Source organism: Tachysurus fulvidraco, chromosome 2 (genome assembly GCF_022655615.1).
Source record: "Tachysurus fulvidraco isolate hzauxx_2018 chromosome 2, HZAU_PFXX_2.0, whole genome shotgun sequence".
Lineage (NCBI taxonomy): Eukaryota > Metazoa > Chordata > Actinopteri > Siluriformes > Bagridae > Tachysurus > Tachysurus fulvidraco.
Window position 1 is genome coordinate 4,272,295 of NC_062519.1, and position 15,883 is coordinate 4,288,177.

Below are 15,883 nucleotides of genomic sequence, written 5' to 3' on the forward strand. Positions count from 1 at the left end.
ACAGCTCCAGTGGCATAGATTTTTGATAATGAGTCCCACTGGGTATACAATATGCTGCTCTCCTCACACCAGGCACCCGAGCTGCTCCCGTAGGGTTTTCATCCATATGTTCTCCAAATGTTACACAAATTTTCCTAAAAGTCAGGCAGAAGGGGTTACAAATCAATGTGTTTTCAATCCATTAACTGCTACTGTGTGACTATCTTGAAAACACTTATAGTAACGACTTACAGTTAAGCCTTCGACTCATGAAAGGCTGGACGCATGCTTACTATCCCGGAAATAAAAAGAAATGAGACGAACCAAATGAGACTAATTTAATCTACGTTTTAATTCGAGTTTTATTTTTAAAAGTGGGTGGAAATAAAAAAAAAAAGAAGTTACTATAACAGTTACAATTCTGAAGTATCGGTCAAGTGATCTGTCACTGATTTAGGTCTTTTCATTTAATGGTTGATTTCAGATTATCCAGCCGCCCGTCTGTTTTTCTGTACGCTTATCTGAGAGTCTGTTTAATGCGGTATCTTAAATACAAATGCTCAGGTTTTTATAGGGTATATATAGAATCATCACTGTAACCAGCAAATTGATTGATTTAAATGGATAAAAAACTAATTACATTTTGGGGATTGATCCAAACAGGGTCTAAAGTCAAAGGTCTGAAATACCTTCTGAAATTCTTTGAACAGTATTACAACGATTTTGTGTTTTCATACCTGGCTCGCTCGGAGTGTTTCTTTTAGAACCTGATAGGTTTTCTTCCTTGATTTAAGTGTGTTTAAAATTTAAATAGAAAATAGAAACACAGCAATCATGCTCAGATTATAAAATCAAATAATCTGAACCAAACCATCTATTCGCACCAATCAGACAGTCCTGCGATTGGACACGTCGCCCGGCCGAACGATTCAATGAATAGCAACGGATATACACCCCACCCATCCCTCATAGTTAAACGAAACTTGTTTCATGAAAAGTCCACAGCATTAAATGTAACAATAAAGATATAAAATGCAAACTATGACAAATTGCTGTAGTACTGGACTAAAGCATTGATATGATGATGTAGAAAAATTATATAATTTAGGATGATAAAAGTAACACGTCACTGATCTATTTTCTATAATAGCATGCCCTGAAAATATTTTATTTCCTACATAGCAGATTGGATAATGGGAATAAATACGAACACATTTAAATATGTCTAATATTAATTTTGAACTTTTGTTTAATAATAATCAAAAGCTTTTTGTACTGTATTTGTTATCTTATGCCACACTGTTTTACATGTTATTACCGTGTCATAGCTGTGTTATTACATCACACTGTGTTATTACGTTGTTGTACATGTGTTATTATGCCACATGGGGCCATAACCTTATCATACATGTTATTACACCACATGGTGCTATTACAATGTTGTAGATATGTAATTACACCCCGCAGAGTTATTAGTTTGTCATAGATGTGTTGTTACACCACACGGTGTGTCATAACTCAGAGCCCGTCTCCGAGTCGACACATCGCAGGGTGTCCTCCTCTCTTAGACTTTTTGGTTATTAAAGACAGTTGTAGTTAGATTTAATTACTACAAAAAACACTGAGAAAACTCCTCAGACCTGGATGAGAATGAGCAAACTTCTTTATTGTGGCCATCAACCAACAATCTTCTAAGAGAAATTGCCAAGTTGAAAGTAACAAATGAAAACCCCAAAAAGATCATGTCATGCAAAAATCAATCAAAGAAAAACTCTTGCAATGTTCTTGCAAAAATAAAAACACCCACCTTCACCCACACACCACACGCACACACACCACACACACCACACGCACACACACCACACACATGCGCGCACACACACACCACACACGCGTGCGCGCGCGGGGCTGCCTCCTTCATCTGGCCAGAAGAATTTGACACACACACCTTCACCCCCGAGCCCCAGATATCTTCTCAATATATACCCTGGTGCTCCTAGCCTCCTCTTTGGTTCCTAGAATTTCTTGGAGTCCCACGGTGCCATATCACCTCATTTATCGGCATCACCTCATATGTTTTCTAAATACACTGACCTAATCTCCCCTTATTTCCAATTACCTTTTCCCCATATGCCCATTTATGGATCTTACTCCCCTTAGTTCGCTAATGATATCGCTATGAGCTAAGGTCTGAGAACCATGGTTTTCTTCATTCTCCATAACAATTTATGAGCTAAGGTCTGGGAACCATGGTCTTTTCTATTCTACATAACAAGTTATCGCTATGAGCTAAGGTCTGGGAACCATGGTCTTTTCCATTCTACATAACAATTTTGTATTTGTTATTATAAATGTGCTCAAAATCGCCTTACTTCCTGGTCAAAGTGGAGGATTAATCCTTTTTTTACAGCTACAATGAACAAGTTTCCTCATTTAATTTCTTGCTATGATAAACGTTCTTGATTATATTGGTTATGTTGTATTACTGTTTTTGCTACACCCTTGCTGTTATAATGTTGCTTTGTATTTTGATTTTCACATCCTCACACATTGTTGATCAGAGAGCTCAGACTGACTAGACCTGACAGCCCCGAATCTGGTTACTTTTACTAAGTTTATGATTACAATCAACATCTTTGGCCTACAGCATCGCCTACATATGTCTTATGACAGCAATTGTAATATTTTTACAATATACAATACAATATAACAAGGCCTAAAACTTTACTTTGGTTATAGTATTGTAAGGAATAATACTTTAATTATTTCTACTAAGATTTTTCACAACAGGTGCTACTGTATTACCTTGTTTTAGATGTGTTATTACACCACCTGGTGTTATTACCATGTCATAGATGTGTTATTATTACATATGGAGCTATCACCTTGTCATACCTGTGTTATTACACCATTCAGTGTTATTAGATTGTTCCAAATGTGTAATTACACAACGTGGTGTTATGACCTTGTTGTAGATGTGTTATTACACATCTGGTGTTATTACCATATCTTAAATGTGCAATTACATCACATGGTGTTATTACCTTGTTGTAGATGTGTTATTACACCACCTGGTGTTATTACCATATCTTAAATGTGTCATTACACCACCTGGTGTTCTTACTATATCGTAAATGTTTTATTACAACACTGCGTTATTACCTTGTTGTAGATCTGTTATGTCACATGGTGTTATTTTGTCATAGCTGTGTTATTACATCACACAGTGCTATTACTTTGTTGTAGATGTGTTATTAAGCCACACTGGTTATTACATTGTCCTAGACGTGTTATTAAGCCAAATGGTGCTATAACCTTGTCATTCATGTGTTAATACTCCACAATGCATTATTACCTTGTCATTCATGTGTTGTTACACCACATGGTGCTATTAACTTGTCTTAGATGTGTTATTATGCCACAAGGTGCTATTACCTTGTTGTAGATGTGTTATTACAAGACCTGGTATTATTACATTGTTGTAGATGTGTTGTTAAACCACACAGTGTTATTAGTTTGTTGTAGATGTGTTATTACGCCACATGGTGCCATTACCTTGTCCTAGCTGTGTTATTACACAACACGATTTTATTATTTTTTCATAGATTTGTTAATATGCCACATGGTGCTATTAGATATATTTTTCTGCCACATGGTGCTCTTCACGTGCCATACATGTGCTATTATGTCACACAGTGCTATTACCTTTTCGTAGATGTGTTAGTACCCTACACAACATTATTACCCTGTTGTAAATGTTTTATTATGCCAAATTGCCTTATTATCTTCTTGTAAATGTGCTATTAGCTTGTCATAAATGTGGTATTACACCACTTAGTGCTATTACCTTGTCATAAATGTGTCATTTCATGACACTGTGCAATTACCTTGCTGGTACTAGCAGATAATAGCACCTAAAAATGTTCTACCTCTGCCTATCTCTTTCTCTCTCTCTCTCTCTCTCTCTCTCTCTCTCTCTCTCTCTCTCTCTCTCTCTCTCTCTCTCAGGACATGCTGAAAAACACTCCTAAAGGACATGTGGACCGTTTGCCCCTGCAGTTAGCTCTGACTGAGCTAGAGACTTTGGCTGAGAAGCTGAATGAACAAAAACGAGTGGCAGATCAGATCACAGAGACCCAACAGCTCGCCCGCAGCGTCAGTGACCGCTCACTTAGCAAGGTCTGTGTTTCTCTCTCTCTCTCTCTCTCTCTCTCTCTCTCTCTCTCTCTCTCTCTCTCTCTCTCTCTCTGTTTCTCTCCTATTCTTAGTGATTCTTAGCAACATAGCCACAAACAAATTTAAATCAAGATGCTATCATACTTGACTTATACTATATGCAGTGATCTTGTGAATTAATACAGTATCCCTATAATTTACACCAGTCCAGTCTCAACACCATATGATTCTTCAACATACAGCCAGCAGCTTGTTTTGACTGGTTTCAGATAGACTAAGGATTAAACCAGTTCATCACAAAAAAAAAAAAAACAAAAAACAAAAAAAAAAACAGCTTTGGGAAATTTGAGTTATTTTATTTTTACAGATTTTGCGTTACCGTGATTCCCGTGCTGCACACATATTTTTAATCTAAAGACTCCTACACTGATTTGCCCTCACCAACTCACAATCTTTGCAATATTTCTTATAACAGAAACGGTTCTGTACATCTTAGAAACACCATCTGTACCTTTTGCAGCAATATAATAGGTTTATATTATTCTTTTATAGTATTATTTTTATTTAGAATATGTTGTAAAAACCACATCCATGGCAACCCTGTCAATTTCCTGTTCTTTGCTAACAGCTTGTTTTTACTGGTGTTGGATATATAAGAGGTAAATCGCTAGGGTTGCCAGATGATACTTAATTTACAGTCTAATAAAAAAAAACAAAAAACATTCAAATGACTTAAAAGTAACTTAAAAATGAAAGAGTATCTGGCAATGGTACAGACACACCTCTGTTGTAAGGAAAATACAGTAGTGGGTCAGTAATCTCACTTCAGTCCCAGTCAGCGCAGTATCTCTCACAACACAATGATCATAATTTTTGCAAAATATTAAAAATATTTTTTTTGGAAGTTATAATCTATAACCATGGCAACCATATCATTAACTGTCTTGTCTGCTACTTCTCCTACTGATAATGTTCATAGAACGATTATTCATGAGGCAGAGTGATTCCTGGCTCCGTGCAATAATAACTCCATGTGTTAAACAGGGCAAAACATAACTCCACATGATCTCCACATCATTTAGAAAGGTGAGAAATTGATGGTATATATCTACCAAATGGATTATGTATAAAATAATTAGTCATTATAAAGAGGCATGCCATATTTCAATGGAATTTATAGATTCCACATTATGGATTCCTATGTATGAATCACTACTAACAAATCTATAAATATATAACAAAAAAGTCTATGCTTAATGAATATTAAATAATACATTCAAGTAAATAATTAGTTACATTTTAAAAATATAATATTCCAAATGAAATGGAAATTAAAAAGCATTTTTTAAAAAGGTGAAAAGTTATGAATGCATCTTACTTTTTTACGAACTTCTGCAAATTTAAGGAAAGTCACGTTCGTTCAATTTTCATTTGACATCCGAATGAATAATCACTTAATTAAATCTTACAGAAAATGTTGTATACAGTCCTACAGTCATTAAGTAGTTTAATAACACTAATCGTACAACTCACTGCGAGTGGCTCAAGGGCTTGATTATTATCTTTCTACGTGATAATTTGCTCAATTCATTTGTATTCACGCAGCCAATTTACACCCTTCCACCTACAGGTATCCAAACAGCTCGTTCATCATGAGCACATTGTGAAATCACACATCACGTGTGAAATAAAACACATTAGTTCTGATGAACAGCACTCATCGGCGGCCAGCGGTGGGTCATTAATGGTCAGGAACACACCTTGTTCTCAGTGGCAGGGGTTTTTCTCAGCCATTATCATACTTATAGAACAACCCAGCTGCTGTAGTTCTGACCAAATGCAGTGCTCGAAATTAAAAAGTAAATGACATTTAATTGTCGAGGACAACTTCCTCTCTCTCTCTCTCTCTCTCTCTCTCTCTCTCTCTCTCTCTCTCTCTCTCTCTCTCTCCATTCTTGTGACCATTTTTGCGCAGAGTTCCATTTAGCCAAATGAGATGGGCAGAATTTCAATGTGTTTCTATTAGCCCATAAGCGCTCAATGAAATATTCATCCTTTGTCGCACACTATCTTAGTTACTGGAGCAAGGCAGCTAAAAACGTTGTGTGGGAAGGTTCGGTGTGTCATCCTGTTTAACACACACATCATGCTGTCATTGCTGTTAGTCGCACACATGCACACACTCACGCACTCACACTCACATACTGTATACATCACATATTACAGTACTTTCAGCCTTTACAACCTTTTAAAACCCGTCTAATTAAAAAAAAAACATGGATGTGTATACTAAATAAATAATCAGATGCACACACAAACTCACCTGTGAGCTTGAAAAGATCCATTCACACGAAGAAATCACATCTGAAAAAAAATCCTATACGTTAAGACGACTAAATGTCACTGTAATAATTGCTGCAAACTGTCACCAGCATCTATTTTTTTCCTTTTAAATTGACAAAAAACACAAACAAACAAACAAAAAAACAACAACAACAAAATGCTTGTTAAATACCTGCATACCTCCTATGTGTGTGGAAGATCCTCTGTTCAAGTCCCTATAGTAATGATAATGATAATATATTAATACAAGAGCATTGATATCCACCTGATCTAAATTCTAACTAATCAGTATTGACAATTTATAAGGTATACCATGTTGATTGGTTGATTGTATTCTATAATTCTTTATCATGTTCAAGAAAGTGAAGAAAAAAAAGATCAATCAGCATTTTCATTAGTGAATCATAATGAAAATAAAATTAATATTCAAAGTTATTAAAATGTTTACTTTTTTTTTAATGCTGCAATCCTGATCGGGACTTAATAATGTGTAGATTAACTTTAACCAGCGAATCTACACATTATTAATCATGAAAATTATATATTTGCTAGATAATTTATTTAGTGCAAACTAGTATGTTGAAAATGTGTCATTGTTTTACTGATTCAATTGGAGTCATGTACCTTCTTTGTTTTGTTCGGTCTGTGTTGATCAGAACTACATTAAAGCAGAAGACGTAATAAAAAAATGACATAGAAAGACAGTTTATGATACTGTTCTGTTGTCTGGGTGTGTTTATGGAAATTTTTTTAAATATCTATTATAATTTTAAAAGAAAACAAGCTTTTTTGAAGCAGTACAAATTCAGTGGGTTCTTATACAAATTTGGTGGGTTGTGAAAAATTCTGATTCTTCTTTATAGACCTGAGAGCCTGTGTGTATCAGTAACATCCCAGGTAGGCTCTGTTAGTGTTAGGTTTTTTTCTGAACAGAGAGATTGTCTACAAATCACTCTGCTCTCTACAAAACTTGCTGCCCTCATGATCCTGGGAAAGACACACAGAGGTGAGTTGTTCAAATGAAAAGATCTCAAAGTACGAGCATTTATTCAGAGCTTGTCATGCAAGATGAATGTATGTGGAATGTCTGATTAGCCAGGGACAGGAGTGGTTTTATCTACCTAGTGCTGGATCCTGCTGCTGGACCACCTGGGGGCAAACGTTCATGTTTAAATGTTTCAGACCTTAGCTCATAACTTGTTGTGTAGAAAGAAGACCATAGTTCATAAACTCGTTGTGCAGACTGAAGAAGACCCAGGTGTTTAGTCTTGGATCATGAAAAATAAGGGGAGGAAAATCCATAAATGGGCATATGGGTGAAAGATACTGGAAAAATAAGGGGAAATTGGTGAAAACATAGCGGGCGAAGTCGGTAAACAAGTGGATGTGAGGAAGGTCACCAGGTGGGACGCCTAGGAGCGCCAGGGTATATATGGAGGAGATTTTCACGGGGTCGCGGGGGTGTTTTTACTTTTGCAAGGACGTCGCGAGAGTTTTTGTTTTGCATGACATGCTCTTTTTGGGGTTTTCATTTGTTACTTTCAACTTGGCAATTTCTCTTAGAAGATTGTTGGCTGATTGACCACAATAAAGAAGTTTGCTCATTCTCATCCAGGTCTGAGGAGTTTTCTCAGTGTTTTTTGTAGTAATTATAGAGTTATCAGTTAAGTCTAACTACAAGTCTTTAATAACCAAAAAGTCTAAGAGAGGAGGACACCCTGCGATGTGTCGACTCGGAGACGGGCTCTGAGTTACGACACTCCCAATATCTAAAAATAAACTTGAAACACATTAGCTGTTAGAGATACAAGATTTACTGTAAGTCATTTCTGTATCTCTGCTAGTTTAATTGGTTTTGCTAATTTTGCTATTTTGACAATGGTATTTCACTTGTTATAACACTGGGCCACTGGCTGTAAGTTTGTAAGTTTCAAATTTTAGCACAAACAATATGAAACCTTTGGGTCTGCTCAGTTTTTCTTGTTTTGTCTACTCTACTGTAGCTGTCAGAACAGAACTGCTGACTTTGTAGGTTTGCTCACTGACAAAGAAACGATCGTTCTATACTTTTAATAATAGGTTTATTTCAACAGTGAGAGACAGAATAATAATAAAGAAAATTCAGAAAAATGCATTTCAAAAAAGTTATCAATTGATTTTTATTCTAATGAGTGTATAAAAGCATTTGATCCTCTATCAGTCAGCAAGATTTCTGGCTCTGTCTCTGTGGACAGGTGTCTTTTGTACAGGTAACGAGCTGATATTAGGAGAACTCCCTTTAAGAAAGACCTAGTGATCTCAGCTCGTTACCTGTATAAAAGACACCTGTCCACAGAAGCAATCATTCAATCAGATTCCAAACTCACCATCATGGCCATGACCAAAGAGCTGACCATGGATATCAGGGACAAGATCGTAGAGTCTCGACCCAAAACACATAGAACAAGTCAACAGACCTTAATCCCATAGAAAATCTGCAGAGGGATCTGAGGGGTCGAGTTGCCAAACGTCAGCCTCAAAACCTTAATGACTTGGAGAGGATCTGCAAAGAGGAGTGAGACAAAATCCCTCCTGAAATCTGTGAAAACCTGCTAGCCAACTACAAGAACCGTCTGACCTCTGTGATTGGCATCAACCAAGTACTAAGTCATGTTGTGCGAAGGGGTCAAATAATTCTTTCACTCATTAAAATCCAAATCAAATTATAACTATTTTGAAATGTGTTTTATTCTTTTTTTTATGTCTCTGCCTGTTAAAATAAACCGAACATTAAAATTATAGACTGGAAATTTATTTGTCAAAATCAGCAGGGGATCGAATAAATTTTTCCCTCACTGTAAGGTATGAGGAAAGAGAAGTCCAGGATGTATTTTTGCGTTTTATTAAAACTATGTCTAACATCTGGTTCAACCCGGTTTTAGAGAGCAACACTAAATGACCCGTCAAAAAATATGTCAAACATAATTACAGTCAGGTTTTGCTTAGCTTTTGTACGCGATGCTGTGACATTGAATTACTTCAGGAACTTGGCTCAGCTTGTCAGCAACCTATCAGATGATAAGCGTGATGACACTGATGGTGGTATTAGTATGAAAGTTTTGAAGATGATGAGGTGAGAGAGTCGGAAAAGACTAAAGTGCCGCCGCAGTGGAGTCAGACTGCTTTGTAGGCAATGTAGGTCACAGTTACCCAAATTAAAAACGTATATTTCCTTGAGATGCAGATGAAGATTGTATTGATTTGGTGGAATATAAAGAGTGCCATAAAGATTGATATGCACATTAGTAAGGATAGATTGTTCCTTTAAAAGATATTAGCAACTCAACCAAAGTTAATTGACCTAGAAAAGGCCCAGGATGTCGAGTCAACATGAACTACATCAACAAGAGCATATCCATTATATTGTGCAGTTTTCCTTTAAATATGCTGATTTGACCTGTTTAGAAATGTAAACATAGGCGATGAAATACTTAATATTTCAGAAATGTAATGTTTGATTTGTTGTGTACACATTGGAGTTTATGTTTGAGAAGAACTCAACGAGGGAATGATAAAAACAGTATTAAAAACAGGGAGAGTGTGGAGTTCAGCAGCTCTTCTAATTTTTCTATGAATTTCAACAAAGGCTCATCGCGGCTCTTTATTCCCTATTGAAGCGGCAACTCATTTTGTCTGATGCGACATCGGACCGTGGTTTAGGAAGGAAAACAGATGCGTTATTTATAGAACGGTGCTTTTGAATGATCAAGCAAATGCACACAGTGTTTGTTTGAACTACTGAGCTCGCAGCGCACTTACTGCTAAAAGTTTATTGGTATTATGTGATGAGGCTTGATAACCAGAGTATAAAGGAAAGGAATAACCAGCCTAGTTTCATTAGGTGTTAAATAACATTTAGGCAAGACTTTTGACCAATTTGTTCGTATGTTCATATCGGGCTGTGTGTATAGTTTAGGATGATTACTCAGATTACTGATGATCATATTTTTAGCATTTTAATCTTATTATTGTTATATTTGTATATTGAGTAACAAAACAAAACAAGAAGCATAGTAGATGAGTGCTTGTCAGCTTATGTCAGTATGATATGATATATGTCCCTGTTTAGGGTCACCACAGCAGATAACGTGGTCCACATATTAGATTTGGCACGGGTTTGCCCTTTTTGACACAACCCAGGATTGGGGATCGGCACTAAGAGTTGACTCTTCAGTGGCTTGGGTTAGCTCTCTGGAATGGAACCCATCCTGCTGCTGGACCACCTCTGGGCTAACGTTCCCGTTTAAATATCTCCCAATATCTAGATTTAAACTTGAAACACATTAATTGTTAGAGATGCTGGATTGAAGCCCTTTCTGTATCTCTGCTAGCTAATTTTCTAAGTATTTCACTTGATATAAAACTGGGCAACTGGCTGTAAGTGTGTAAGTTCAAATTTTAGCACAAACAAGATGAATCTTTTGGGTCCTTGCGCAAGATCCTTAATCCTCATCTGCTCAGTTTTTCTTTGTGGTACGTGACTTTGGATAAAAATGTCAATGTCAGCAGATGAAGAAGTATAAATAGAGTAAATAAGAAGTCTAGTATAACAGCATGATGCAGTGAATGGTTATATGAATATTTGTCGCATATGGAACGCAAACGGCTTTTCAGTGCAGCTGCAGAGTATTTTTTTCTTGCATTTCTGTCCTTCTCCTTTGTGACTACTTGCCTATAAAGAAAAAGAAGAAGACGAAAAAAAAAACCCCTTATCCTTATTTCACTACCTCTACTTTGCTGTGCTTTGCAGACTTTTTTGCTACAATGCTCAGAATACTCAAAACCACAGTTTCTGAACGGTTTATATTCTGGTTCGGCACAAATTCTTCATCAGAAAGCTCATAACGATTAAAATCAAGCTGTTGTTGCAGGTTAACTTCAGCCTAGATCCTTTACAAAGAAAAATGATGTTGATAACATAAAATGTATTATATTTTTAACCTTCAATGGAATGCATGCTCTTCTCTAGCATCAGGGCAAAGGGACAGCAAATGGAAACTCACTGCATTTTTACATTATTGCTGTTTTTCTTTCTAGGCTTTGAATTCTGACCAGAACTCTTTGGTCCTGTGTGAAACGCTGATTGAGACGGTGTACGGCGAACGTGGCCAGGTTCTCAAGTCCAAAGAGCGCAAAGTCTTCCTTTTCAGCAACATGCTAATCTGTGCAAACGCCAACATAAAGTGAGTGTTATGATTCAAATGGACTCCATACTGTGAGTGAGTCTAAATATGACATCCATCATGCCAAATCATTTGAACTTACCTAGATGTAATGGCACTAATGCTAAACCTGATCTTCATTATCTAGGAAATGTGTTTAGCTAATGATGCAAAGATTATATCCATATATCACAACATAAAAGCTTCCTTCCTCCCCCATCAAATCGATTATCTATGACCGTGCCATTGATCTGCAGAGCAAAAGGTAAACAAGCAAGGTTTTTCCATCTTAACTGTGCATACTGTTCCATCCCAATGTTGATTGTGCTTTGCCTACAATGTACATTATAGAAATATGTCTGAATGATCTATGTAGCTTCTCGGGGTAATAAGAATAGTCATTTGGCACATTAAGTAGATTCAAATAATAGAGAAATGGTCATATAGAGTATAAACAGGAAAAATGTCAAATTTTATATCTTACAAACAGGTTTCTATAAATTTAATAATGTCACATGCTAATCCATAGCCTGAAGTAAAAGCATTATCTATAACAGTGTCTGAGCCTGGAATGCTTCCAAAAAAACAAAAAAAAAACAAAAAAAAAAACCAACAACTCCTATAGATCTTTACAAATCTTCTAAAATACCTGGAAAAAAATAACAATATGTCTGGCTTGTTTGATGGAAGATGGTACAGGAAATTCTTTATTAATTTGTGTGACCTTCTGGAGTAAGGATGTTATGACCTTATCTGAAAAGTACCATTGCAGCTTTGGTCAACCAAGAAGAAGCCATACATAAATGGGCCAATGTAGGCCCAGAGTAATTGATAAAACATTGGAACCCATGGTGGCTTGTGCTTGGTTCTGAAGAAAACCTAGAGCTACACTTGTTTGTTGCAGATAAGATCGGATACTCATGCTATGGTGAGACCTTGCATCCCAAAGGCTTATCCCAAAATAGTACTTTCGCGCTCAGACCAGTATCTCCCAGCTGACTCAGGAATTTGTAGAAATCCTTGGTGTACTCACTCGTATAGAATGTTGTGGGCCTTAATGTTTGAGTGCGCTGTTAAGGAAAGTCGTACTGTACGTACTCTTATAAAAACGTCAAATGGCATCTATGTTGTAACAAAAAACAAGCAAATGTTTTACTCTTGTATAGCAGATACGACTTATGACAGTGGCTTGTTTACGTTCCTCTAGTCTTTAAAAGATGCCACCGATTAAAGATTCTTTATAGTCGTAACCTCTTAGATCCTTAGTGTCTATTTCCCAAATGTTCACTTCTTTGAACCATTTATGAATTTTGAATTGAAGTAGGATATCAAGAAATAATTGCCCATTAAATTGTGGGAAAGGTCTCTTATTTTAATTCGTCAAGACTTGCACCTTAAATGGTTAGTGGATGCACCTCAGACAGTTGGCTGTGGGTTGATCAGAATGTTGAGTGTTTAAGCCCCATCGCTGCAAAGCTTAAGCCCATCCAGAAGCAAGGTCCAAACCCTTTTTGCAGGGGTGCTGTATCATGGCTGACCCTGTGGTCTGACACCAAAATAATCACTGCTTCATCATCTTTGATAAAAACTACAAAACAAGTGAGATTCTAGGCTCCTTAGTATTTACGGTGTGATTTGAATATTCATTGCATCCCTGCCACTGTTCAGCAGGTAAAAAACAACATCAGCTGGAATCATCAAGTATGTTCTCGGTGGGATCGGAATCAAAAGCACAACCGATGTAGTATTTAATTAGCATTATTTCAGAGCCACTGAATGAAGTTCCCTGAGGGAGGGTTGTCTATGGTTTAGAGCTTTTCTCAGCAATGCTGTTTGTCTCTATGACTTACTGTAGAATGGGCTTTCTGTTCTCATTAGACATCATGACTTCCAATTTGATCCAGCCAGGGGGTTCAGGGTTAAGCATGGGTCAGACATCGATGCATCGTTCCTCATATTTTTATTTATTCTTCCCTGCAAACGTGTCAATTACTGTATGCCATGTCACCCAGTGGTAGGGCATTTAAATACTACAGTTCCAGTGGAGAAAAAGCATTGTATTATTTGCATTCAATATGATCTCAGAAGTAGTTCAGTATTTTATCTAATGTTGTAAAGAAGCACAACACAGCAACTATGCTTTGATCCAAGATCTGGTGATAAAAATCATTTCTCTCTGTTCTGGTCTGGGTCTGATTTGTGTGGCAATTGTCGGTAGAAGATTACTAGGCAACATCTCAAGGTCTATGATCTTCCTTTATCATTTTTATAGCAGTGATTTTAAAAGCTTGGTAAAACAATCCATAACACATTTATTTAAGCAAAAAATAAACTTTTGACTCACCACCTAAGAGATTTTAGAGCCCTACTTAAATACCAGAAAGTCCATAAGTCACTTATTAGATTGGTCAAGAATTCAAGATTGTGCCCATTGTATTCAAGTATATACTGTAGGTTGAAGGAAAGAGAACAATACATAAAGTTATGGTTCATTTTTTTGCCATTTGTCTCATTTAGTGTTGGCTTAAAGTGGATTTATTTTTTTTGACTTTACTATGACTATTGACCTAAGTGTACAGCATCACAGTATAAAGTAAAAGCTGAGAAAGGTCCAAATTACAGTATAATTTACTCTGCTTTCTTACCTAAAAAAACAAGGCATGATGCCATTATTGGGGCACGGTGGCTTAGTGGTTAGCACGTTTGCATCACACCTCCAGGGTTGGGGGTTCGATTCCCGCCTCTGCCTTGTGTATGTGGAGTTTGCATGTTCTCCCCGTGCCTCGGGGGTTTCCTCCGGGTACTCCGGTTTCCTCCCCCGGTCCAAAGACATGCATGGTAGGTTGATTGGCATCTCTGGAAAATTGTCCGTAGTGTGTGAGTGTGTGAGTGAATGAGTGTGTGTCTGTGTGCCCTGCGATGCGTTGGCACTCTGTCCAGGGTGTATCCTGCCTCGATGCCCGATGACGCCTGAGATAGGCACAGGCTCCACGTGACACGAGAAGTTTGGATAAGCGGTAGGAAACGAATGAATGATGCCATTATCTAGTATACAGCTAAACTTACATGATTGTGGTCAACATGGTCAACAATACTCTCACTTCCCTTGTATTCAGCACATTTCTGCATGTATTAAACCAATACATTGTGTTAAATATCATGCATCATTAGGACAGAAAAATGTACCATAACAACTAAAGTATTGACTTATATCAAAACATAAAGAAAATATTCAGGTAATCTTGTTTAGTTCCATTGGAAAAATCAATACAAAATGTCCAGCTGCTGTTTTTAGAAGGGAAAAATCTTTATGTGCAGTATCTGTCATTACATGACACCTCACCCATGTATTAGGATTTGGCCATATGACATATTCAGTCCTTTGGTAGAGATTGTGCTATACAATCTTTATTGTGTTCTCCCAGAAACGGCTTTATACTTCTGACAGCACCTTATATGAAATGTTATCGGGGATGTTGTGAAGATTTTGTTTGTGTTCCAACATTATTTTTTTTCCCTCTCATACCCTCAGAAATGCATTTGACTTATATAACATAAGTGGCCACTTTTCACACCAAAGGATGGGAGGTGTTTACAGGCAGAAAGTGAAAGTTTTTCAGCACTTGGCAGGAGTGTAGTTAAAGCCATCTTCTCAATTTATTTCATTTAAATTGCGCAATTAAATTTTTTATTGCTTGCGTTAACATTTATATCAAAAAATCTTTACTTGCTATTTTTAAATGTAGTCAGATGTCTTTCAATGCCTTCTGGGCAAATTCTGCTACTGAAATCGACAGTCATGTTGACTCGATCCCTTTGGCTCCCCAAGGGATCATCTACCAAACTTTATTTGTGCTAATAAACTATTGAAACAAGCCTCAAGTTGCCAAAAGGAAAACCGGTGCGTGCGTATCTGTGTGGCGGGGTGTCGACAATAGTGTTTGAAATGTTTTTTTTTTCCTTTTCTGCCACTAGGGGTCCCCCAGACATCAGCAGTCTGGTTCCAGTAGGGCCCAAATACACCATGAAGTGGAGTGCCCCTTTAATGCAAGTCCATGTAGTCGAGGTCGGCAAGGACGCCCTCTTTCAGCAGGGAGGTGTTAAAAGGTCAGGCAGCTCTTCAACCCCAGGTAAACCTAACCTTATCCTTATCATACCTGCCTAAGCTTTGGTCGCTGCACTCG

General features: G+C 37.1%; 1 protein-coding gene across 3 annotated transcripts in view; it reads left to right on the top strand.

Moving 5' to 3' along the window:
• Positions 1-15,883, top strand: part of arhgef10la (Rho guanine nucleotide exchange factor (GEF) 10-like a) — a 161,303-nt gene that overhangs the window by 42,158 nt on the left and 103,262 nt on the right. For all 3 annotated transcript variants that reach the window (XM_027167845.2, XM_027167846.2, XM_027167848.2), the window contains 3 exons: positions 3,988-4,158; positions 11,575-11,720; positions 15,675-15,829. In XM_027167845.2, the coding sequence (XP_027023646.1) occupies positions 3,988-4,158; positions 11,575-11,720; positions 15,675-15,829 (472 nt within the window). The remainder of the gene's footprint in view (positions 1-3,987; positions 4,159-11,574; positions 11,721-15,674; positions 15,830-15,883) is intronic.